Here is a 24,508-nt window from a genome sequence, read left to right on the forward strand (position 1 = left end):
AAAGCTACATTGTACTACGGAATTTATTAAACAGTCCTGCGTGTAATATACTTGAAACTGCATTTCAAAAAGATCAATAATTAATTTTATTTAAATAAAAAATCATGCTTGTAAGACGATCCTTATTATAAAGAATTTGTACCTTTATATAAATAATCATTAGATGTAAACAACTAATTGTACAAAGGCAAAAGAGCGTAATATATTAGTTATAAAATACCTGATAGTAGAGAATATTCAAATTAATATGTATTAATACTTCAGAAACATGTAATATTTTCAAAGGAAAAAGAAGAAAGAAAGTCTATATAGTTTTTGCGTTAACTGAAATCTATATCAAAATTTTCTAAAACTACTTCTCTTGCTATTGTAATTTTTTTACAGTGATCTTTAAATTCATCTTCACTACATTTTCTATCTAATCATTTCTGCTCCTCTGTTTTTTCTGTTATCGATAAACTCGTAGTCATTCTCTGCGTTAAATTTATATTTTCCATTCTTCGTGTAACTCGTCCAGTTATTTATATGGCGCGCATATACGTTTCACTTGAAAAGCGATACTTTTCTCTGTGTACAGATAGACAGTTCGAAAAGATTGCAGGAGCAGCGAAGGTGAACGGAGGATCCAAACAATCGGTTCACCCTCTGCCCGTAGGATCCACGGTATCTTGACGACGTTTTCCGTCGATTTTCCGCATCTGCGTTGTTCTTCTCATCCTCATCGTGTCAAGTGCTTTGCGTGCGCACTGCGCTCACAGGCAGTAGGGGTTGGGAGGTGCAGTTGGATGCTGATCGTCGGTTCGTTCGTGGCTGCTCGGCTTCGCTCGGCAATCTCCGTGGATCTCTGCGGGGGCAGAGGCCTCCTTCCCTTTCGAGCAATTCCACAGTGTTCACACTCCCGCGTAGGTGTGCGGTGGTACATGCCGAGTTTTATTTCATCGTCGCGCGATCCAGTGATGAGTACGTGTTCGTAGCGGCCGCCCTTAGATTACAAGTGATAACGCGAATTGCCACGTTGTTTCTCGACGTGTAATAAGTGACGCGCACGGGAAACGAAATAATAGAAGATCGTTGGAAGATTGACAACGACGGAGCACGAGATTAGGAAGGAAAAACAACGAGCGTGAATGGAAACCGGCAAAAATAAGGGTGCGATCGGTGTCATCGATGTTCGTGTTCAGAAACGAACGACAGAGGCCGAGAAATAAAGCTGATTCTCGCGTGGATACTCCATCGAGTGATACTGGTTTCGGAGCTGTCGACGGTCGACGAATTTGAACGTAGTGATTCCGCGTCCTTTGACAATTCACCTGTTACAAGTGGACTCGCGGTGCAGTTTAACTCTCCCCTGCCTCCCCCACCACCCTGATTGATCGATCTCTCGAACGCGTCGATCGCGAGCTTCCATACTATTCGTATGACGTCCTGCTGTCGGATATGATTACGTTTCGAGCGTGTCGAGAGGAAAAAGTGCACCGAGAAAGCAGCGACAAAGGCGTTCGTAATTTATAAGCCGGCAGAGTGCGCGTTCCCGTCGGTTGCTACAGAAACATTGTTTCTTGACATCGCACGGTACACGATTCTTTCGAGAGATCGTTCTGGATGTGATCTTTTCCTTTCGATTATCTCTCAGCCAATCAGACACGCTTCATCACGATTATCAAACTTTTCGATCGCGATAGCGCTACCGACTCTCGAACATAGTGACGCGTTACGTCTCAACGTTCATTTCGAATTGAATTCGAATTGAAAGAAAGTGAAGGATCGAGAAAAGTGTTATGTGAAAAAGACGAAAGGTTAAACGTAAGGAGAAATACTAACAGATGACGATTTGTCGCGATATTTGTGTTTTGTATACGTGATAGCACTTCGGTTTGGTGGTAAACAACTGGTCAAGTGATATCTGTGCGAAACAAGGATATCGTCGAAGAAGTTACGTGCTCATTGGAAATACGTACTTCTTAAATGCAAGGTTAAATGCGGGTATCGAGCGTGCAATCGATTTATGTTGATATTCGTTGTTCCACAGCGAACATTTCAATGTCGATCTCACGATAAATAACGAAGGTGTACTGTGCGTGTAAACTGTGAAGTGACTTATTTTCTAGAACGAGGTAAATATACGCGTTCGGTGTGCGAGTGGATGGACCATTCTGTGTTTACATACGTTCTATCGTGTTCGGTGTGTTCATCTATGTTCCTGTAGCGGATTCGTTCTAACCATGAAGGAGTACGGAATGAAACTGTCACCGATGAGGCTAATCCTGATTTTCACCATTTTTTCCACTGCGACCATTGTGAAAGGTAAGTGTTCAATTGTAGATAGTTCTCAAACGATTTTCGATAAATCGTGAAATCGTTGTCGGCGTACGTATGGTGAAATTCGCGGATAGGAAAAAAGCTAAAAGTTCGCATTGCTATATATTTCGAAATTTGAAAAGGTGTAGGATAGTTTAATAAAAAAATCTGCAATATTTTAACAAATTAACTGAAAACTACATTTTTTTATTTTTTTTTTATTACTTTTAATACATTCGATGTGAGTCTTGGAAATTGAAAATGGCGTTATATTAAGTGTTGTATCTATATAGGAGAAATTAGCGATATTTTAGTAAAATAAGCTACCTCCTTTAATTCTTCTTCTTTTACTATTTTTAATACTTTTGGCGCGGATCGTGTACAATTAAAAATGGCGGTATATTAAGCGTCGTGTCTAGGGAATAATTAGCAGTGTCTAAAAAAGTAACTGAAACCTGCATTTCTTCCTCCTTTTCTTCTATTTTTAGGTATTAATTATGATACAAATATAAAATATTCCGTTTCTCAATTGCAAACAAGATACGGACACAAAGTAAAATGATCAGAAATTTTATAGAACGAACATAAGTGTTTTCATAGTCCATAGTAATCGAATTCTTTACAATCATATATCTGCGTTCATACGCCAAGAAAATGAATTTCGCGATTCTTTCAATTTTCGATTTTTCAGTAAGAATCTTTTAATACGTTAACTGTTAAGCGAATTATCATTGAATTGAATGCTGAATCTACTTCGCGACAAACATTTGAACAATTTGAACACGTGCCTTGACACATGTATCATCTTCGCTACATATTCGTGTTAAATAATATTCTTACCTTTAGTATCCGATCATCAGCGTAAATATCTACTATTACAAAGCAAATATTAATTTCTTTACAATAGGTTATATCTTTTCTCCCTTGAATTCTCCCTTATGTTCTCTTATATTACGAATATAAACTATGAGTATACACTTTACCAGGATCCTATTGCACAATAATTCACCAGTGAATAATATCAGTTAGAGGTTACAAGGTACAAACTTCATTTTTTCCAATTCTACAATTTTACACCGAATAAAATAATCAGCTGTCTTATAAGACACTACATAACTTGTAAAAACTACATGCATAACTTAGTCTGTTTTATTACCAACCTTATGAGTGTTATACAAGAGAATTTATTAACTTCGATAACTTGCGATTTGCGCCGTGTAAAGTTCCACTAGGGATATTAATTCGCGCAAAAGAATCTAGGAAATACGTAGTTACATTTCAAACGTTTATTAAAAGTTGGCAATTTTTCAAATCAATTTGGAAAGGGACATGTTCAACGCTATTCTAGGAAGACTCAGAGCGTACCATAAAAGTCGACGCGTTGTCGAAGATTGTCGAAACGTTATTTTCCAAAGGATATAAATAAGGACTACAAAAAAGAACAAAAACCAGACAACTAGCAACTACTTCAGAATCAATGGAAACTATTTCGTAGCACGCGACGCTGGTATCACGACGCGGGATAAACCTTCGTGGAAGTCTTTTGTTATACTTGCCTCGAAATTACGCTAAATTCTGTCAGAAAAAAAAGGTCGAACGAGAAAGAAAGGAAGAAATAAAGGGAAGAGAAGAGAAGAAACGTCCACGCGCTCGTTAAGTTATTAAGCTCCCACTTTGGCTTAATTATTTCGATGAGAACCTTTTTGAGGAGCAATTAGGTGTTGAACCTGATTTCCAACTAGCATGCATAGACGAAGTCCAGGGCAAACGGTTCTCGCGCACGGAAACTCAACCGATTGAAGCTCGGGTGCGATAAAGAAAATACACGGCGGGAATTGGATCTGGCAAAATTGCGCCAAAAGGCGGCCATCCAATCATTCAGCTGACCAATCACTCGATAAATGGAACCACGACCTCGTGTCCACGACGAATGTGGATCGAATTTTTGTTTTTCTCCCCACTTTTTTTCCCTTCTCTCTCGCTCCTTCTCCTCTCGTTTCTCCTCTCGTTTATTTGCATAAAGCTTATACGGATTTTCGTTGTTTATCGCGTACCAGTGTCTCCCTTTCGGGACTTGATAGCTTGTAAACGAACAACGCGATTTGTTTTTGCCAGTCGCAATACGTACAGTATTATGGAGAAGATGAAAAACGTAAAAGGGGTTGGTAAAATCATTTCTAATCTCGAGGAGAATGTTGATATTTTTTTGTACTTTGGCTTACGTTTACATATGATAGATGTTTAAGAATTCGAGAATTAGTAAGAAAAGGTTTGACGCTGGAACTACCAAAGTGTAATTTTTCATAGAGATTTTATAGATTGGATCGTTCACAGGAATTTGAATAATTTTTAATAAAATATCTGGATATTACATTTCCCTTGGTACCGTATGTATACATCTCTCCAATTTGTATTCTCCAAATTTTTCGAGAAGGGTATTTCATGTTATTTCTTTCCGGAAGCGAGACTTGGGTGTGATTTTGTGATTGATCCTGAAAATATGCGTGTTTTACTATCGATAGACGACGTTTTGTATTCGAGCAGAGGGTAAGGTTGATTTGACAATTCGAGAGATGATTTATCACACGTCCTGAATCTCGCACGTCAAAAGATATTTTATTACCGTTGTGAACGAGAGGTATGTACGCTCTATAGTTCCGACATACGTGAACTTGAATAATATGATAAATTACACCTTAACAAATTTCTTAGAACAAACCGCTTCCTCTACTCTGTTGCTTCATTATCTCAAATATTTCAATATTCGTTAGAGACGATAAAATATATCTAGCGAAATGGTTTGTGTAAAACCTTAGCTGAATAAATGCGACAAAATAATATGGGGGTGGTTGGTAACTGGTGGTACAAGCGGAAAGGGGGTGATTCTACGCGAAAAAAGAAGTCGAAAATATAGAATAAAAATTTTCCGTTCGAGGCTTTGTTTTCGAGAAAATCGACTTTGAATTTTGGCTCGGTACGCGCGCACTTTATCGCGTCTCGTTATAACGGATCTCACTGTAGATCGTTGTCTCGATGGAAAAATGAAAAAAAAATTTTTTTATTCTATATTTTCGACTTCTTTTTTCGCGTAGAATCACCCCCTTTCCGCTTGTACCACCAGTTACCAACCACCCTGTATATACACCATTAATATTTTTTACCATAGACATGGTGAACCACGAATGATATAACTAACACGGAACGATCTCTGAACGAAAATGTGGTCAGTTAAGGCGGAGATTGGTTAAGCAAGGATCGGATACGAGGTAATCTACCGTAGAACTATTTCCTCATAATTCTGTAAACGCGTCATAGCGGCTAATTAACCGGAAGACGCGACGTGCATTTAATCAGGGGATCGATTCGTTAATTGATCGCCATGAATCCACATTAAATTGCTCGGTTTGTCATTCGATCGGTTCTCCCAATGATGTTAAACATTGGAAAGCTGTCGTTCCAATTATATACGGAGTTGTATGGAAACAAACGAGGCGTACGCGGAAAGTTACGTTCGTATCGCGAATTTTCACCTCGTGTCTCGCGCACGAAGCTTTTCGAGTTTCACATTTTCTATAACGTACTCGACAAAATTTCACGATTTTTTTTCCGCTCTTCTTCCTCCATTATTTTTCCTTTTTCGCATCTTTCTCCTTTTCTTTCTCTTGAGAGAGGGTGCACTCGTATCTTCGACCAGAACGAATTACAATTGCAGCGCGAGGTTCCCTGACCGAGGACGAACGTGCCAACGGAGACGATGTAATTCAGAGATGAGATTTTCGAAGCCGGTTCGTCTTCTATCTCTTCTTTCTCACCTTCTCCATTTTTTTCTCATTTCCCTTTTTGCCGCCGCGTCCGACGATTTTCATATTTCCCTCGATTTCTCTGGAGGTCGGGATTAGCGTATTCCGATTCTGAATTTCGTTACCATCTGATTTTTACTGGGTAGCCGGTTGTAATTACCTAATTTGGCGGATGGCACGGAGCAGGAAAACCCGATGGGTCGCGCAGAATTAAAGAGATCACCACGTTTCGTGGAAATAAAAACGAAGAAGAGAAGGATGCTTCTTCTTGCGGATTTTCCTCTTCACGGTTGGGAATTTCGAAAGGATGCACCGAGGCTGAGAATATCCGGAAATATTAAAACTCACGGAGCAAACGCCACGGAAAAGGGATGTAAGCGTTACGAGATTTAAAATTGAAATAGGTTTGCTCGATGTATATTAAATCGTTTCGGGAATTACATCGAACTTAAATACCTTTCAGGATAAATTGCTGACTAAATATTCCCGAACGCGATATTTTATACGAGTAGTTCGGGCCGAGGGAGGATACGAGGACCTTTAAATTTAGGATATAGTTTACCACAGGACCGTCATTTTTCGTTTATAATCGAACGGTTCGTAACAAGAATGGTCTTTGTCAAATTTTTAATTTCGTTTCGCTAACGATATTATTACGTCGCACTTTATTATATTCTTTTACCTATACTTTGTGTCGTTTTTCCCGTTATACTATTTTAATGAAATATTGTTCTCTGTCTAAAAAAAAAAACGTTGCTTTTCAGTCGATTATTTTCTCAAATATTACTTTACCTCATTCATATGCCATACTTGTACGATCGTTCATCGATTTATATTTCTTTTAATTGATAGTATGATGTCAGTATGGTATAGTCAATGGTTTAAAATCTACGTTGGTCGTATAACGATAAGACTGTCGTAAAACTCTTCAAGTAGTCGTAATACACTTATTGTTGATATATAGTAACGATAAACGCTATTCTTTCATCGTTAGCTTATAATCTATAAAACCGATGACTGATAGACGCGAATACTAAATGACAAAGAGCGTCAAACTCTTGGAATAATAAACGACCAACGAACAGTAAACAATTATCTAACTTATTTAAGTATCTGTTACAACTCGTAACTTACAAATCCTCGAATCTTCTTTCTCTCACCAAATAAACCTTCAGAGCGAAAACGTACGCAGCGAACGCAACGTACACGAAATGGTAACGAATGATAGAACGATAAAGACGAAGTACAAGAAAATAGAACGATAACAGGCGCACTGCCGATGATAATACCAGGCAGTCTCGTTTAATAATTCCTCTGGTGATTCGAAGCAAACGTTGGGAGTGGAACGAAAGCCGAAGAGATCGAACCGTTCCTTGTCGTTGGTGCTCCGGACGAGACAGGTTGATACTCCTTTCCGGCGTGTTCGATGTCGTTCCAAGCGGAATTAAAAAAGAAGCTGGCCGTGCAGACACGATGCACGCGTTTTCCTTTCACCGCGCTCGAAAAACGAGAATCAGCCTTTAGCCGGTCGGTCTGTACGAGAAAATATTAAAAAGGTCGACGTTATTGTTCGCTGCATGTTACACGTACAGATGCTGGCGCAATGGTCACCAGGTCGAGTTGTTCGTAGGAAAGAATATTAATTACAAAGCGGTCTCTATTTATACATCATTACGGCGTACTCACAAAAAGGTTGCGGTTGTTATTTGTACGATTCTCTTACAGAGCCAAGTCCTTGGTCCCGCCAAATGGAAAAAGCGCCCCAGTTTATGCGAATCGAATGTTTGCGAAAGAACCGGCAAAGAGAATAAAACACATTGGAACATCGAGATCTCTTACAGTTTTCGATGTTTCAGCTTTGTTATTACGTTGTTGCGTATGAAATTGATCGCACAGACGAGTGTAAAATCGTTCAAAATCTACTGCTCAAAATACACTCTCATGTACTGTTTACTATACAGAGTGGTTGGTAAAAAAATTTTTTTTAATTTTTTTTTTTAATTTTTCCATCGAGACAACGATCTACAGTGAGATCCGTTATAACGAGACGCGATAAAGTGCGCGCGTACCGAGCGAAAATTCCAAGTCGATTTTCTCGAAAACAAAGCCTCGAACGGAAAATTTTTATCCTATATTTTCGACTTCTTTTTTCGCGTAGAATCACCCCCTTTCCGCTTGTGCCACCAGTTACCAACCACCCTGTATATCGGTGGATTTCTTTATTTGAAAAATCAAATAAAAAAGCTGGAACAAATGGGAGTTAATTGTCTTAATGTTATTCCCTATTATACGCAAAATAGGAAAGTTACCGTTTGCGGTAATTACAAATAACACAACGACGATCAGGTGAATAATATGAACAGAAAAAAATTGCCACAGGGAGAAATCTCATCCATAGCCTTTAAAAGGTTGTTATCAAAGGTATCTTTGTCGATCGTTTGTTGCTTCCACGTGGTTCGTTCCTCTTCCTTTTTCATGGTTTTTCGTTGCCAGCGATCGATTTTCTTGTTAAAATATGGCACCGCCGCCGAGTTTCGATTGCCGTGTAAATCGTATCTCGTGTTCGCTCTTATCTTTTGTAGATTTAGCCGATGTTTTCTACCGGTGAAAAATAGCGGCTGTGTATCGAGATTCGCGTAGAGAAAGAACGACGAAGGTGTTTGTTTGTTTGTCTGAAGTTCGTTCGCTGTTTAGTCGCGGAATGAAAGTTTTATTTGCCAGCTCTCGTTATCTGCACAGAGGCGAGGAATTTATCTGAAAATTAATTTCGATACGGACTTTCTCTTTCGCGTGACCGTTTCGAAAGAAATGTAATTGCAGGATCATTGTTATTTCTTGTTATCTCTTCTCTTTACCGCGAAGGTTTTTAAAAATTCCCGGTTAATTAACGAAAGCGTATCGAGTTTCAACGTCTCCTTTTTTTTCGGCCAGAATCGTTAAGAACGTGGCTAAATTACTGGAAAAGTGCAGCAAACTGCGAGTATTTATTTCTCACTCACCGAAGCGTATTTTTCTTATTTTTCCTTTCCACAAAAAATTCACCAATTATATTCGCGAATAATAACTAATGTAATAGTAATTAAGACTGTTATTCGCTTTGAGACGAATAAAATAGAAGCAACGACATTCAGGCAGATAACAGGAATTTATTTAAAAGATCGAGACACCGTTGATTCGAAATTCCACTTCCAAAGAACAGAGACCCGACTTAAGAAAGTTACGTCTGTGTGTTACGTTTCCTCGATTTTTCCTCTTCCGTTAAAAGGGAACTTTCTTTTTTCGTCTGCGTCGGAAATGACACGGCGAGCCTTCGAAATTTAAGGTCGAAGTAAGTGATAGCCGTTAATTAAAGTAAACACACTATCATCCAGACGATCTTCTTAAAAGTGCATCCTCGAATCTACAGTTTCCTCAACCGTGACTTAATATTCAAATACGACGACAAAAATGTATAGTCTCCTAGTTCTTATTCTTAATTTTTGATATTCTCTCCCGTCCGTCATCGTTCATTTTCATCTATTATTTCGACGAACGCGAATATTCGTCGACGACAGTTCGAAACTCGTGGATCCGGCGTCGCGTCGCGATCTCGTGATTTATCGGTGGCACGTTGAAAAATTTGTTGCTTGAGTCGCGAATTTCGCGCCATGCGTCCTTGTTTCCGGCTCGATGCCGATCAAACTTTGACCCAATGTTCGGCTCTTTGGCGAATTGAAATTTCGACGGGGCAGTCAAGCTTTGTTGATAAATTGAAAAATTGTGAACAAAGCCGTTCCATTAGATTTCCTTTTTTTCGTTCTTTTGTCTACCTTCTTTTTATCTCTTGTTGGAAATCAATTTCGTCTCTTTGGCGGAGGATTCGCGGAGATTGACTCGTTTTCGAGTTTGTTTCGTTATTGGAAGCTTTAGATGGAAATCGAAGCTCGAATATAGGTTATTAAACGATCGGAATCTTCTTCTCTTGCAGTCTGGTAGAAATAATATGTGATAATTCTATAATTGGAATACCAGGTTTGCTATTGTAAAATTAGACCACGTAACTGAGGAAGTTGCAATTTGAATTGATTATGCCGATTTATGCGGTCATTGCTTTGCTTCCAAGCTATTTTAACATTGAACATGAAAATATTAACTTTGATCTCACTCGAAGGTTATTGAATGTTGAAGTACTTTCGAGTGCTTTACGAATAATTTTTAAGTAATTCTAAGAACGAAGATCATTAAGAATCGAACTGTTCCAGAAATAACTTGGAAGAATTTTATAATCAAAGAAATAGGTTGCTCGTGACCAAAAGGAAAGTTACAAACGATTATGTTAATTTCCACTCATCTCTTGCGTGCAATAAATTTTAGCTTTCTTGATTAAGAATTTACGAAGACTTCTTCGTTTCAAAGCTTGTTTCTGATTCTCAACCAAGACAGAATAATAACTTGGAATTCAAATTTTTGTCAAGATTATCGTGTAGATGGTAATTGTTAAAAATCGACGATGGAGAACGTTAAAAAATGTATTAACGCATACTAGCGACCGTGATAGCAATGCATGTAAATGTTCGAAGAATGCTGAAGCGCTGCGTACAAATTTTATAGACAAAAAGATGTTCAACTCGACGATCGTATGCCAGAATACGGTGTATAAAATTACGATCGAGATACATACGTTTGAAAAACGCTGGATCGCGAAAATTTAGGATATCAAACTCAATTGTCCATAAAATTTTGGCGTCGCGATAGTGCAAGAAAAATTACGATCCCTGAAGTGTTACGCGATCTGTATGAGAAATTCTGATCGTGATTTATCACTGAAACTTCCTCTTCCTTTAAGTTTCGACCGTAATCTGCTTGATTCTTCTTCGAGATTGAACTTCGCTTCGAATTTCTTCCTGTCTTTCTTTCCATTCTCCCGCTGTCTTTTACTTCCTCCAAGTCATAACAACGTTGCACACGTTTCTAGTTATTCCAACTCCCATAAATTTCCCAAAGACATTGACTGGTTGAAATATAGTTGGTATATGGAGAATCGTTCAAAATACTCGCAGTATATCGAGAAAAGCTGTTTTAAGAACGAAAAGAATCAAACATCAAGAATAAAATACTACCTTCTAAACATTTTAAATTCTAAAATTAAATTCTATCGATTATGATCTGTAAAATAAGATTCGATTCGATTAAAATATCGCTAAAATTCCTAGAACAGATCGATCTTTTCTAAAGATAAAAATTTAAAAAATTTTTTACTAGGCAAATTATCCTAAAAATAATCCTGATCCTAAAAATTTGTAAAAATATCAAATGAGAATTGTTTTGGCGAAGAGAATTTGCACAATGCATGATCGAAATCACAGGGCATTCTGTTTCCGGATGATTCGTAGGTAAAACTAAAGACGCGTTCTACTACTGCCCGTTCGAACGAGTTTCTATAGTTTAACCGCTCGTCTATTACATGCGGATACACGTATAGTTGCTATAACCTCATCCAATAGTTATGGAAATTCGTATTAATTCCGCCGTGATAGCAACATGCCAACCGGAACGTTGTTTCATCGGTGTGCGAGAACGAACGTTCATCTGCAGACGGGATATTCCAATTTTTATTGGCTTCACAGTTTGCCTCGTTAACATCTGTCTGATTTATAACGGCCAAGTTTGTCAAGAATTAGCTTTTAAATTTGAGATTTAAAAGTTTGCATTTGTCAGCGAGACATTTATAAACGATAAATTTCAATAATTTCATTATTGAATTTCATTTTCTTTGGTTTTCGTTTAGTTTGAAATATCTGTGAAACACGGGAAAGCGTGTGACTTTTAATTATTTTCATTTAATATCGTATTTTTCAATTTGACATCGTTAAATTTGTTATTCTCCTCGGTTTTAGTTCCGCTCGAATTTAAATATATTTACGTTGAAATAAATGTGAACACGTCTGCTTTTACTTTGAAATGTCGCTGGCTTTTTGTAACGTAAGATTCGATGGGAAAACAGGGAAATTTTGTTAGTAAAATATTCAGTAGAGTCAACGGATTTGACGTGCTATGTCTAGTTAAATAAAAACGAGACAGTATGAAACCGCAAATTTAATATCGCGCTGGCGGCTAGATATTTATTTCGAAGAGTGCAAGGAGGAAACCCTATAAAATATTAGAGCGACTCCGAAAGGAAGTAAAAGTGCAACGAGATCGGAGCGGAGGCGCAAACTTCAACGGAGAATACAATGAAATTTTAATATTTCCCCCGAATTTTCGTCGGTATCAATTTACGAGACTCGTTCTGACTTCAAATAGATGAAACTCCATCGTTCTTTTCTTTTCGTCTTGCCCAATTATTTTCAATGCGACTGACAATTAATCACGAACAGTATACCATTTATCTTCCTCTCCAATTTTTAATTTATAAAATCTTGATTTTCGATGATTTAAGGAAATTGAGAAATATCGAGGATTTTGTGCAAGTAATATTTTTGGTAGATAAAGTATTCGTTCTAAAATATTCCCGTTCAAGGTATTCTGGGAAAGAGGAAGCTCGTTTTTGAGAGTGTCCCGAATTTAAATATTTAAAAAGTACTGAATATCATACCTTTTCATTTTCTAGAACAACCGCTATCTTTTTTAGTATTCGTTATTATTACAAGATGAACCACAAGTCGACATAAGTTATGTTGTTTTATTACACTGTACGTTACTAAACCTTATTTTGTAACGATCGTGTAGACATCCTATGAACAAAGTGATATTAATTCTAATTAAATCCTCTTGTCACAGGTTGAAGTATTAATTTTCATCAAAATTTTATGGACAAATATTTTGAAAAATATCTTTTGGAAATACTTTAAAATATCTTATAAAAATATACTTATAATCTTATAAAAATATACTTATAAAAAATTTGGAAATCTTTTGAAATATCTTTTAAAAATAGTCTACGCGACTATTCCTAAATTATTTTTCCAAACTACACATTTGTTCAAAGCTGCGCTTAAAGCAGTGATTAATAATCACCCTACGATTAACTTGCTCGTTTTGCAATTAATCACAGAGACCCCATCCTGGCTATTTAAAAGCTACTTTTTCACCAGACATAGTTTCACTTCCAACGAGAAAGCTTAACGATGGTCAGCAAGGAAACGAGCTACTTAGTATACCAAACATTCGCGAGTTTCCCATCATATCTCGTCGATTGCCACCGTAAAACGATACTCGGCGCAAACATTCGACCGATCCAACGGATTGCTTCAATTTCGTTTCTCGATGATAGTCAGCGTTCCTCAAAACTCATCGTGCTATGATCCACGTAAACGTGCGTTTCGGAAAAACGAGCAAATATAGAACGAGAGTATAGTCATCGAGCGATCTGTCCATAAATTCACCTGCACCAAAGGAACTTCAGGACGAACGCGAAGCGAACGTTCGTAGAATTAGCCCGAGTATCTAGAATGCTCATTCCCATTTCAGTGTTCGCTCGGCCTTGTCACACCGATGTCTGACGAAGAAATTTTAATTATAAATTTCTCGTCTAGAGCATCCATTCGGACGTTCGATTTCTAATTCGGCGAACAATCGCTAAACGGCGTGCAAACGCTCGTTTGCACTTGTATCTTGCAAGATATTACTAAAATGAGAGAAGAGCGAGCGAGCCAGCGTTCGCTTGGTCTAGACGCGCTCTAAAATAAAACCAAACAGCAAGAAAGAAAGAAAGATAAAAGAACCTACCCCTTTATTCTACTTTGACATCCCTCATCCCTATAACGCAAAGCTAACAGGGTACTCGGGAAATCGGATAGCTTCGCGTTTGCTAGACGAGAGATCGATACACGGAATCTTGGTTGTTCGGCCAGCAAACGAATGAGAAGTCGCGGCGAAAGAACATAAACCATGGTCGCGTGACAGCCAGTGGAAAGGGACATGCAGAGACACGAGATAATGCAACCGGCTTGGATTACATAGACATTCTACCCCCGCACGCATACGTTGAATCATCCCTTCCTCACCTATGCGTTGACTGGCCCTCTTTCTCTCAGGAAATTCCGGTGTGTGCAAGCTAACCGTTGCGTTGCGTTGGCGCGACGCTTTGGCTCCGAGTATCTCTTTCACCATGTTCTTCTCTCATCTCCCGCCCCTTCTTTTTTCGCCCCTTTTCGTCCCACGAAATTCTCCTGTCGCGTTTCCCTGCACGTTATCATCGTACACTCTCCCGAGTGCGTCGTTGGTATACGGGGCTTTCTCCTCGGTCCACGCGAAGCAGCAGCTAAATGGAATGGCAGAAGTACACGCGCGCCAAATGCTTCTGTCTCTGGCGGCGCGCGAAGTAAAAGGGGGATGGACGAAAACGGGGGTTGCGGCTAGTGGACAGATTGCAGGCGGACACGAGGAAACGGACGCCCGTTAGAAGCCTCTCGATCTCTTCCTGGCGGTCTCGTCGCTTTCGAAACGTATACAGGCTGCTTCAGAATGTTGCTGCTAAATTGAGGCAGCAGAAAATGCAGCAGAAGCCCGCCGACCTCATCAGAACGGCTAATAAAATTTGAATAAACGTCGGCCTGAACGTCATTAGTTTCAAAGTTTTATAACATTGTACGTAGACCGCGGTTATTCATGGGTTTTTGGGAAATTTAAGATTCCAAAAATTTGCGGAGCGCACGTAATATGCAAAAATATATGCGATATTTACGGTAGAGCACTTGCCATGATATTTACTAGACGGGACAAATTTCTATTTAAATTCCATTTCTTTAATTATGTTCGTAGAAGCATAAAATCGCATAAACATTCGCAATCTAGTACGTAATATAACATATAACATATTTATAAGTTATAACATGAATGTTTGCGACTGTGAGCTTGCGACAGTATAAGAGGCTACGCGAAGCACGAAGTTTTTCCGTGTTGTAAACGCCTCATTGTAATTGCCTCACGGACAATCGAAATCAGCACCTTTTACCTCAAATGAGTTTTGCAAAGAATCGACAAGAATTCCAGGACAAACTGTCGAAGAATAGCATTCCGAGAAGGAACTGTTAGCCATGGTACCATGTGGAAAACTGTACATTCCTCGCTATTCAGTCGTAACACGTGCATTGACTGCCGATTGCCAGTTAAACCTTGCAGCGATGACATAAAATCTCGACGTGGTATGGCATTTCCTCGTTCGTAACCCGCTTTCTAGCTTCCCGGTAATTCAAAATATTCATGGTACCTGTATACCACTTTGGGACGAAAATCTTATCACTCGATGAATCGGTAAGCCGATCATCCAACACGTTCTCGAATCGTACAATCGAACTCAACCGTTTCCTAACTCTTACGATGATGCTACATGACCTTTTTTGAAACACCTGGTAGATTGGCTCGAGAGGGTTTGTCGTTGCTTGTCGGCCGTGTCGCGGAAATTTTTGGATGCTCGTTCGATGTACAGCGTAGGCCAGTCAGTTTATGGCTTTTTTCACGCAACTTGCGATCAGAGACGGAAATTTTTGGATCCTTCAACCGAGTTCGGCTGTTGCGTGTTATCGATGACAATATTGGCTCGATAGAGGCAACTTTTAACGAAGAAATATGTGCTTAGAGAGATGAAAATTTGAATAGGCTTTTGCGTGAAAGCTTTTGCTTTTTGCTTGTTCCGCTTGCTATTCGTTTTTGGCATTGGTTGGAGGCTGATGTCCTGTCTTGACAATTTTTTTTCCGGATTTGTAGCTGCACCGATGGCCACGAAATTGGGATATTCCGGTTTGCCATTTGCCCCTTTACGTTTAATGGGTAAATAAATTTTCTTTTTTATTCAACAAGAAATTTGTATACGGCGATGTATCGATTTTTTGTTTTGGCGATTACCGATGTAGTCGAAAGTTGAATTTAATTACTCCAGCGCGAAGTAATTAAAAGGTAATTTATCGCGCTCGCGCGTATTTTTCTTCCCTTTCAAATGTTATTCGAACTGCGAGCAAACAGTAGAAGGGCTGATTTTGCGTTTATTTTGCGATCAAATCACGCACCATTCCGTTGTAACGAAAATAATACAACTCGAAATTGCGTCCAATTTTGCACTTTACCAGTACCATACTGACGTCAATATGCACCGTAGACCCTTCAAGGAATAAATACGTATAATTACGTTCTATTCGGAGGAATTATCCATTTACATAATTTACATTTTAATTGATAAAACGTATGAAACTTCCTCTGTTGGATTTACGCGGAGCGTACAGCACGAAAGATTAAAACGAAGAAAATATTTTAATATTTCAAACAACGGCGAGTTGCAGTTAATTTTATAGGTCATTATGCCTTTACGGTTGACGTATATGTCGTTTGATTTATATTATTTACGCAAAATTACAACGATTGCAGCACCCAAATTACTACGCAACGATCGACAATCGGCTCTTTATGTACCTGCATATGTCGATGTTTCTGAGTTGTAACGTTTATCTCGAATACGAGCGATCCAATCTCTGAATTCTCGTTAACGAGCGATTAACGATATCGTCCTTACGATTAATGACACATTACGTGTGTCTCATTTGTACCGCGTTAGTCGGCCTAGTCGTCAATTTATCACTGATCGACGTTATCGATCGATGAAACTGAAACAATCTTTTTTATTCCTCGACTCTGAGAGATTTGGATTTAGAGGATTTTCAGAGAGTCTGAGATAGTCTCAAGTGTCTAAATGTCTCCTTGTTAATTCAAGCGTGCGTTAAGCGTTTCCTTACTAATTTTTGTTTCGTTAATCGTCGTTCCTTTTAAATTTTCGCGCATCACGAATGAAGAACATCTTCCTTGATTTTCCTGAATAGTTAAGTTTCTCGAATATTACTTCCGTCAATACTTCTACCTACCACGGTGTCGCGATAGTTTGGCAAAAGTATGTCAAAGTTTTATTAGTCGAACAAAGATATTCTTTGTTATAGATGTTGGTCGAGCAAGACAAACGTAAAAGAAAATCAGTGCGAGGAAAGTTTTCTTTCTTCGACTAAATATGTATTTTAATGTAACTCTTTCACTTGGATTTAAAGTTCTGCGAAAAGAAAAGAACGCTAAAGAGACCGCTCTAGGTAGAATTTAAAAAAGGTTGATCTCGTCCTTTATGCGTTTCTTGGTAATTTGAAGGTTTCAAAGTGCGTCTCTTTTAACGCGGAATATGTTCATAATTAATGGAATGAGCTAAATCGTCACTCGAATTACCTTCTGCTTGTAGCAATTTGTGCAAGTGCTTAAGGATTTTTATTTTCAAACCCATCGTTTCCTACCTCTGCAGAGAATAAGGAACGTTCTATTAATATTTGCCACGATTAAGATTGACTCGGTTAAATTGTCTTCATTTTGACGAATTTGTTAACTCTAGAATAAAAGAGGTTGATCTACAGAAAACTTAGAGAAACAGTCCAGTTCCTTTTCTGTCATTTTTTGATAATTTAATAAATTTAGAATATATCAGTAAGATATTCTATTTCCATCCACGACATATTAAATAAATCAATCAATCATCGTAAATCATATGAAATAAATTCACTCGTCAATTGAATTATCGTACAAACGTAACAATTAATTCACTGGATATCACTGCTACATCTTAATACGTCATTTTCTACACGAAGTAAAAATAGCTTCCTATATCCCATCTACATATACCAATACCAAGACTGAATCTAAAACCTGCTTCGTATCTATTAATTTTATCTTTATCAACCAAGCTTCCGATGAAAGAATGGCTGAATGAATGGCTTAGGGTACATAGCGATTCATCGATAAATATAAACTCGTTTCCATGAATTTCTTCTCCACGCTTTCTTTCTCCCTTCTGTCGTGATACAGAGCCCCTTAACGGTAGTTGATTTCACCGGAAATCACGGCAGTTGTATTTTTCAATTAATGATAAAAACGAAAAGATAGAAGGAGAAAGAGAGAGAAGGAGATAAATAGAAAGATAGATAGATAAGTAGATAGGGAGAGAGAGAGAGAGATTCGAGTCATTCGGTAGTAATTCGATGCTCTTACGACTCGTCGGCAATTACCAGTTCGCGACTGAAAAACCGCATTCACCGTCACGGGATAAGCGAGGCTGCGGTGTAACGGCAGCCCGCTCGTTTACCTCGTTTCATTTTTATTCCGTTGACACGCGATCCCGCCACGCTATCATCCCGATTCGAGTATTTCTCGTAATCCGGAACGTCGCGATCCGATCGAGTGACGCACGATGTTGGTCTGTACGCTGCCCGTGGATTGCCCTAAAATTTGAAAATTAATCTATAAAAAGAAAAAATGAAAGTGCTTGGTTTTTAGGAAATTCAGAGAACTGACGAAAGTTTGACGCGCGTCAGTCCATATCGTACGAAATGGTAGTCCGCGCGTTGCTCGTGAATTGTTCGCGAATTTCAAAATTTAATTGTAAAGAAGATCGTAAGAAAGTTAGTACTAAGGAAGATTTAAAGAATTGTAATGATATACTATATATACTATACTAGTCCATGAACTAAAGTAGTATAAAAATAACGTCACTCTGAACCACCAACTTCCCTCTATAAGATCCGAGAGCATATAAAACAACTATTCAAATCATCATCTACAACAAGGTCCTCTTGCACAATGATTTCCCAACTAATAATATCAGTAAATCGACAAGTTGCAAATTGTATTACGATTTTACAATTCTTCCATCAAATAGGATAACCAAATAATCAACAGTTAGTAAAATTCACTTTTAACGTACTACTCGTACCGTTATCGAACTTGTTAATGTTGTTACGCCAGGCTGTTTAGTAATACCAGTAACTTGTGTCTTAGAAAATTTCATTAGCAATGCGTCGGAAACATCAAACGCAGAGCAACTTTTATTAAATAAGTAACCGTTTCTCCCTCGATATTTTGCTTTTGTTTTATTCACGGATGAAAGCAGATAAATGGAACCACCCTCTAATCGAGCCCACTTTCATTACCATAAAGATACGTTTACCGTGTAAAGAACTGTTACATGCCGGATCCAGCGAACATAACCCGTTTCACACATCGTGAAACGATGCTCGATCGAAATGGCGGCACCGCTGTGCAACACGGTTTACGTTTTTACGGGATTGCGAAATATTTCAGTGGAAGTTGACGAGATCGTGCACGGTACGCCGCTGTGCTCGAGATCGAGTATCTCTTCATCGGATGACTATCGTTTATGGTCAATAGCGACTCTTCGCTTTTCAACATTCTGAACGAGAGTGGCGTTCTACATATATGTACATCGATCTGTCCCTGGCGGGGTGAAAAATTGTGAGAGACTCGCGATACTGGTAATTATGTTCTTTTTTTTTTTTGCGCGCTCGCGCGATCTTTTTAACGGGGTACAGGGTATCGTTCGCGGTTGCTCGAATGACGGATCGTTCCCGCTTCGATAAAGGTATCGAAATTGTATCGAAAGTGTTTGGTTTCGCTATTTTATCATTTATAACATTATCGAGATATACTATGTTTCTTTATAATTGGCTCTTTAACGGTATTCTTTAAACAGATTTTTACACTTTTGGCTTTGTTTGTAGATCGAAAGGATCGCAGTTGTAGATCGCAGTCTGTCTTTTGACAAGTTCAGTAGGTCAAAAGGAGTCTATTAAGAATCAAGTTGTTCTTTGCAAACCTGTGGTAAATTCGTAGTCAATTGGTACTGGTAATGACGAACTTCTTCATTGAATGCTGAAGGCAATTGGAATAAAAATGATAATCGACGAAGTATGGAAAAGTTTGTGGTAATTAACAGAAAATATGAGCAACGTTTTACAATTATACAACTATATAACGCTTTCAACCGAATCTAACTTTGCCTGGTTCGTATACCGTCAAGTTATTTGGTTTCGGCTCATTATAAAACCATATTGTTTTTATGGTTTTACGATCGACTTGGAATTTTATAATTTATATGGTCTTGTAACTACACAATTGCTGTAGAAACGCCATCATTATCTTTCCTTCTTGGCCTAAATGGAAGGTCATATTTTTTTTTTTTGTACAAGATAGAGTATATAACTAAAAATATATACAGAGTAAAATTATCTTTTTATTCCTGTAATTTTCTAGGAATCTGAGGAGAAAGGTTTCTCAAAGCCACGATGTACTTTTCAATAGAATACCAAGAACATTTTCTGAGCCGTGGAAACGCACGGATCGCAATTTAAAATGCGACCCACGGTAACCTTCGTGACGATTAATTATTGCGTACGATAACCTATACACGTTTATTATTCGTTTCTCTTTCTTCTTTCGTTTTTACTCTTCGCTCAATGAGACCTGCACAATGCTACCATTATTATTCGCATGCATACGAATATTGTCCGTTTCCGGCAATTCATTAGCTACTAATAATCGTCGCTGAAATTGTCGGTATATAATTAGATACGACATTATGCGACCGTGCATTGATCGTCACGCGTATACACACAATAAACGCGTACGATACAATAAACTTGATTACGCAAAACTTCCTCTTTTCATACTTTTTTCTAATACGCACGCAGATGCACACGACGTTCGAGTAACATGAATTCTCATGGACATCTTTACAAATTTATACCTTCATAGTTTGTCGCACGGTTCTTTTCCATAATTATTAGGTCGTTGCAAATGAAATAGCCAAATTGGCAATAGAGAACGTTCAAAATTTATCGATCGAGACAGCTAGAAACGATCGACGTATAATATTAATTAAAACGCGGTTTGATAGATACATTGCATCCTGACTATTGTAAAATAAAGCTACGATTATTAGAATTGTATTGTTGATTATTATTGATATTCCCTTAGTCCATTTTCGACGTTTGTGTAATCATTAAATCTTTACTACACATCAACGACAGCTTTTGGGTTTCTTTAATGTAGCTTTTGAAAAGTTGCTCGTTTTTATAAAATTCAAATTCGACGTTCATGTCCATAGATCGCTTTAATACATAGTTTGTCTTCTTAAAATAAAATAATTGACGAAACGCCAATTATATCCGAATCGGCCAGCTTTAAATCGACGTTTAATAAAATATTTTTATATTCTTAGCCACTAAATTCTGAATGATTTTACACGGTCGTAAAATCAACCATTTCAAACACATCGATCTAATATTTCCATCCTTCTCTTCTCTACTTTAATATAACCCTCTCTCTTTCTCTCTCTCTTTCTATGGTTTATTACACCCTTTCTCCCATCCCTACAAAATTTTCTTCCCACGTTTCGATTACCTTTAAAAATCTCGTTTGGTCTACCTTCCCCCTCGTTACTCTGTTCTCTTGCCCTTTAAGATTCCTCATAGTACCTCGTGCATTCTACAGTTCCTCTCATCCTTGTTATTCCCACTTGTCATTCATCCCTTGGCTTATTTCCATGGATCGACCTTTTCGTCGAGGTTCTTTATTAACTTCTCTTGCCTCTCGTTCAAAGCGACCCACGTCCGCGTGGAGAATCCATTCAACGTAGGTGATCGAATTTGAAATTACGCGCGATTTAACCGCGCTCGATCGATCGTTTCGGAGAAGTATCGTCCCTCAGGTGTAGTCAGATCCTTTGCGCCAAGAATAGAAATCGAAGGTGAAGGAACAGGGGTTGGGAAGGTCGCCCGGAGGCAAAGAGGGTTGGGCATTCGATTAAAAGCATGGTCAGAGGGTGAACGTTCTGGAAATTAACTGGCCAGATGACGTTGGCGGTCATCGATTCGACGAAATCAAATTCTCTTTCTAAGGAACCTTCGACGTCATGTACCTATAGATAGCGCATGCAAATTTATGTTTTTACGAATATACACAAGGAAAGAAATAGAAGCTGGACGAGGATTTGTTTCATCTATGAACAAATCATGACAAATACCTTACTTTGCAAATTTTACAAATTTTTCGTCTATTAAATTTTGTATAAATGCATAAAAATCAGCGATTCAGTAGTGTATACAATTCTCTAATGTCCATGAACTTTTTTTTCCATTAATTTGTTATTTCTAACTCGTCAAATATCCAAATGGATTTGGTCTTGGGTTGACCATTAAATGGCACTACATGAAAAGGTACTCGTAAGAACATCTCCGCTAATTAGTAGACGCACAGGTAGAATATAGTAATCGATGAAGTTTGTAAATAGCCGCTTCGGTAAAGGTTGTAAATAGCTTGATTCCGGTCATCAAACCGGTCCCACGTTTTTTCTTCTACCGTCAAATATTTAGTTGCCTCGTAACGTGGCCTAATTTGATGCTGTTCAATTCTGATAAAATTAGGCTTCTCCTATGATTAAGCATTGCTTCTTCTTTTAAGATCGACTCAGAGAACAAGGAAAACCGTATTACGTTATTTGCTGGTGTCTTTCTACGTTACTTTTATCCAGTCGTAAAAATGTACGAAAAGGTATAGAACCGTCTATGTGATAGATAGACTGTTCCCTCACGATGGATGATTTCGTTGAATTAAAACTTCAATTTGATTTGAATTTTTAGCGCATCCGCGATAATTTAACGCCAGTACCACCAGAATGACTAATTTGATAATTTTCCATACAATTTTTATACGTTAACAACGCCACGTTTTCAAACATTCGAATAATCATTTTCATCTAACTTCGATCGGTTTGTTGAATGGACATCAAACCTACGATGCTTCCCAACAGTGTTGAGACAAGAGCCCCAGTTAAAAGAACATTTAAACTTCTTTTGGAAATGATATTTAGAGAACACTTCCAATTTCTTTCAATCAATCAGCGAATCAGAAGGAACCATTGTACAATAGTTGAATACATTAGACGAACTTTCCACGAAATTTAACTTTTAACGAAATTTAAAAAGCAGTTTGAGAGCTTGTTCGGAGTGTCGTGCCGTGAAACGAGATCATCGAAACGAGAGCTCGGAGGGAAAAACGCGGATGAATCTGGAACTCGATTGCAATACAGCAAGAGGGGGTGAGTATGAACAACGGAACAGCGGGAAAGCATCAGCGGGGGCGAATGACAGGGGAACATTCTTGAAAGTATACATGATCCTGGGCTAGTGTCGCGAAAGATGCCACGCTTTCTCCATTTTGCTCTTCTCCAACCCCCTTCCCTTCCCCAAGGCGAAGCAGAACTTTTCGTTCTGCACAAGCGAACAACGCTCTCCGGAATTTCTCTGGTCTCGTCATTCGGTGAATCCAAGTTTCGTCGGAATAACGTTGTCTAGACTACGCGACTCGAGAGACTTTGGACAATTAAAGATTTTCTTTTTTCTCCTACCATTCCTTCCTTCCGTTATCCACCTCTCTCTATTTTATTCTTCTTTCCCGTGCTTTATTTTTTCTCTTTATTCATAAGAACTGTCCGTCTTTGAAGAAATCTTCCGAGAACGATTGTTAAAGCTTAGAGCCTCGTGACAGAGCCTTAAATGGAGGGAACGTCCAGTTTCGTTGCTCTTTTCTTCTTATTTTTTAGTGGAATGTCTGAAAGGAATGAATAAAACTGACGAATCTTACCGTGCGGCTTGTTTCCAGACTTGCATATTCTTTAACGTTGCTTCTAACGTCATATTGCTCTCGGGGAGTGTACACGATTTTCAGCAAGAAATTGAAGAGGGAAACCGATGTTTCTCGTTGCAGCATGATGCATTATTTAAGTTCCACGCAATCTCTGCTCTTCTGTAGTAGCTAACTCCACGAACGTCGATATTTTATCGTTAGATCGTGGTCCTTGGCGCATTTATAGGAAATATGGAAATGTCAAAATTCCCAAAATCGTTATGATATTTAGTAGATAAAACTTCCTTTCGACGTTGACGATGCTGTCAGCGAAATTACAATTGCAGGAAAATTGTAAAAATGTCATTCCACACGCATGAGAGTACATTTTTGTCGACCTTCTTATTTTAATATCACTCTATGATCAAACAAAAGGATCTTAATCTTTGGTCCTAAGACGCACGTACGTTAAAAGTAGTTGATAAATTGGCAAAATTCGTACAATTATTACGATACTTACAATTATTTGAATAATATGAGAAAACACGTGTTTGAGCTTCAACACCAAATAAAAAGATAATTTTCAGATTCCCTTAGCATGGGATTGATTGATAGCGTACTGAATTTTAAAACTGACTCCCCATGAGAAACAGGAAGTTTGATTTATCGTGTTCTTTCCCCAAAGCCATCGTATAGGGTAGCAAAGGAACTAACGAAATGTCGGAAGTCAATGGATCAACGATCGGTAGCCGATATTATCGATAAACTAATTCCCAAAGCGGTAGAACCTCTGAGATTCCACATACCCGTCTCATATAACCGCCGCGAAACTCTATACATAAATGATTCTCGTTTCTAAAGCAACGACTTCACAAAAGAAGGAATCTATCAGCACACTAACCCAGTCGCTCGAAGCAAGTATCGAAAAAGCAATCGGTGCACGACAAGTTTCGGGTGGTAGGGTGGAGCTCGTTCGGCAATCCAATCGA

At 38.4% G+C, this 24,508-nt stretch overlaps 1 protein-coding gene across 1 annotated transcript in view; it reads left to right on the forward strand.

The window, feature by feature from the left end:
* The first annotated feature begins 692 nt into the window (after positions 1-692).
* Positions 693-24,508, forward strand: part of sns (sticks and stones) — a 479,494-nt gene continuing 455,678 nt past the window's right edge. The window contains exon 1 of the mRNA XM_033334261.2: positions 693-2,304. Within this exon, the coding sequence (XP_033190152.1) occupies positions 2,223-2,304 (82 nt within the window). The 5' untranslated portion in view covers positions 693-2,222. The remainder of the gene's footprint in view (positions 2,305-24,508) is intronic.

This window comes from Bombus vancouverensis, chromosome 4, assembly GCF_051014615.1.
Source record: "Bombus vancouverensis nearcticus chromosome 4, iyBomVanc1_principal, whole genome shotgun sequence".
Classification (NCBI taxonomy): Eukaryota; Metazoa; Arthropoda; class Insecta; order Hymenoptera; family Apidae; genus Bombus; species Bombus vancouverensis.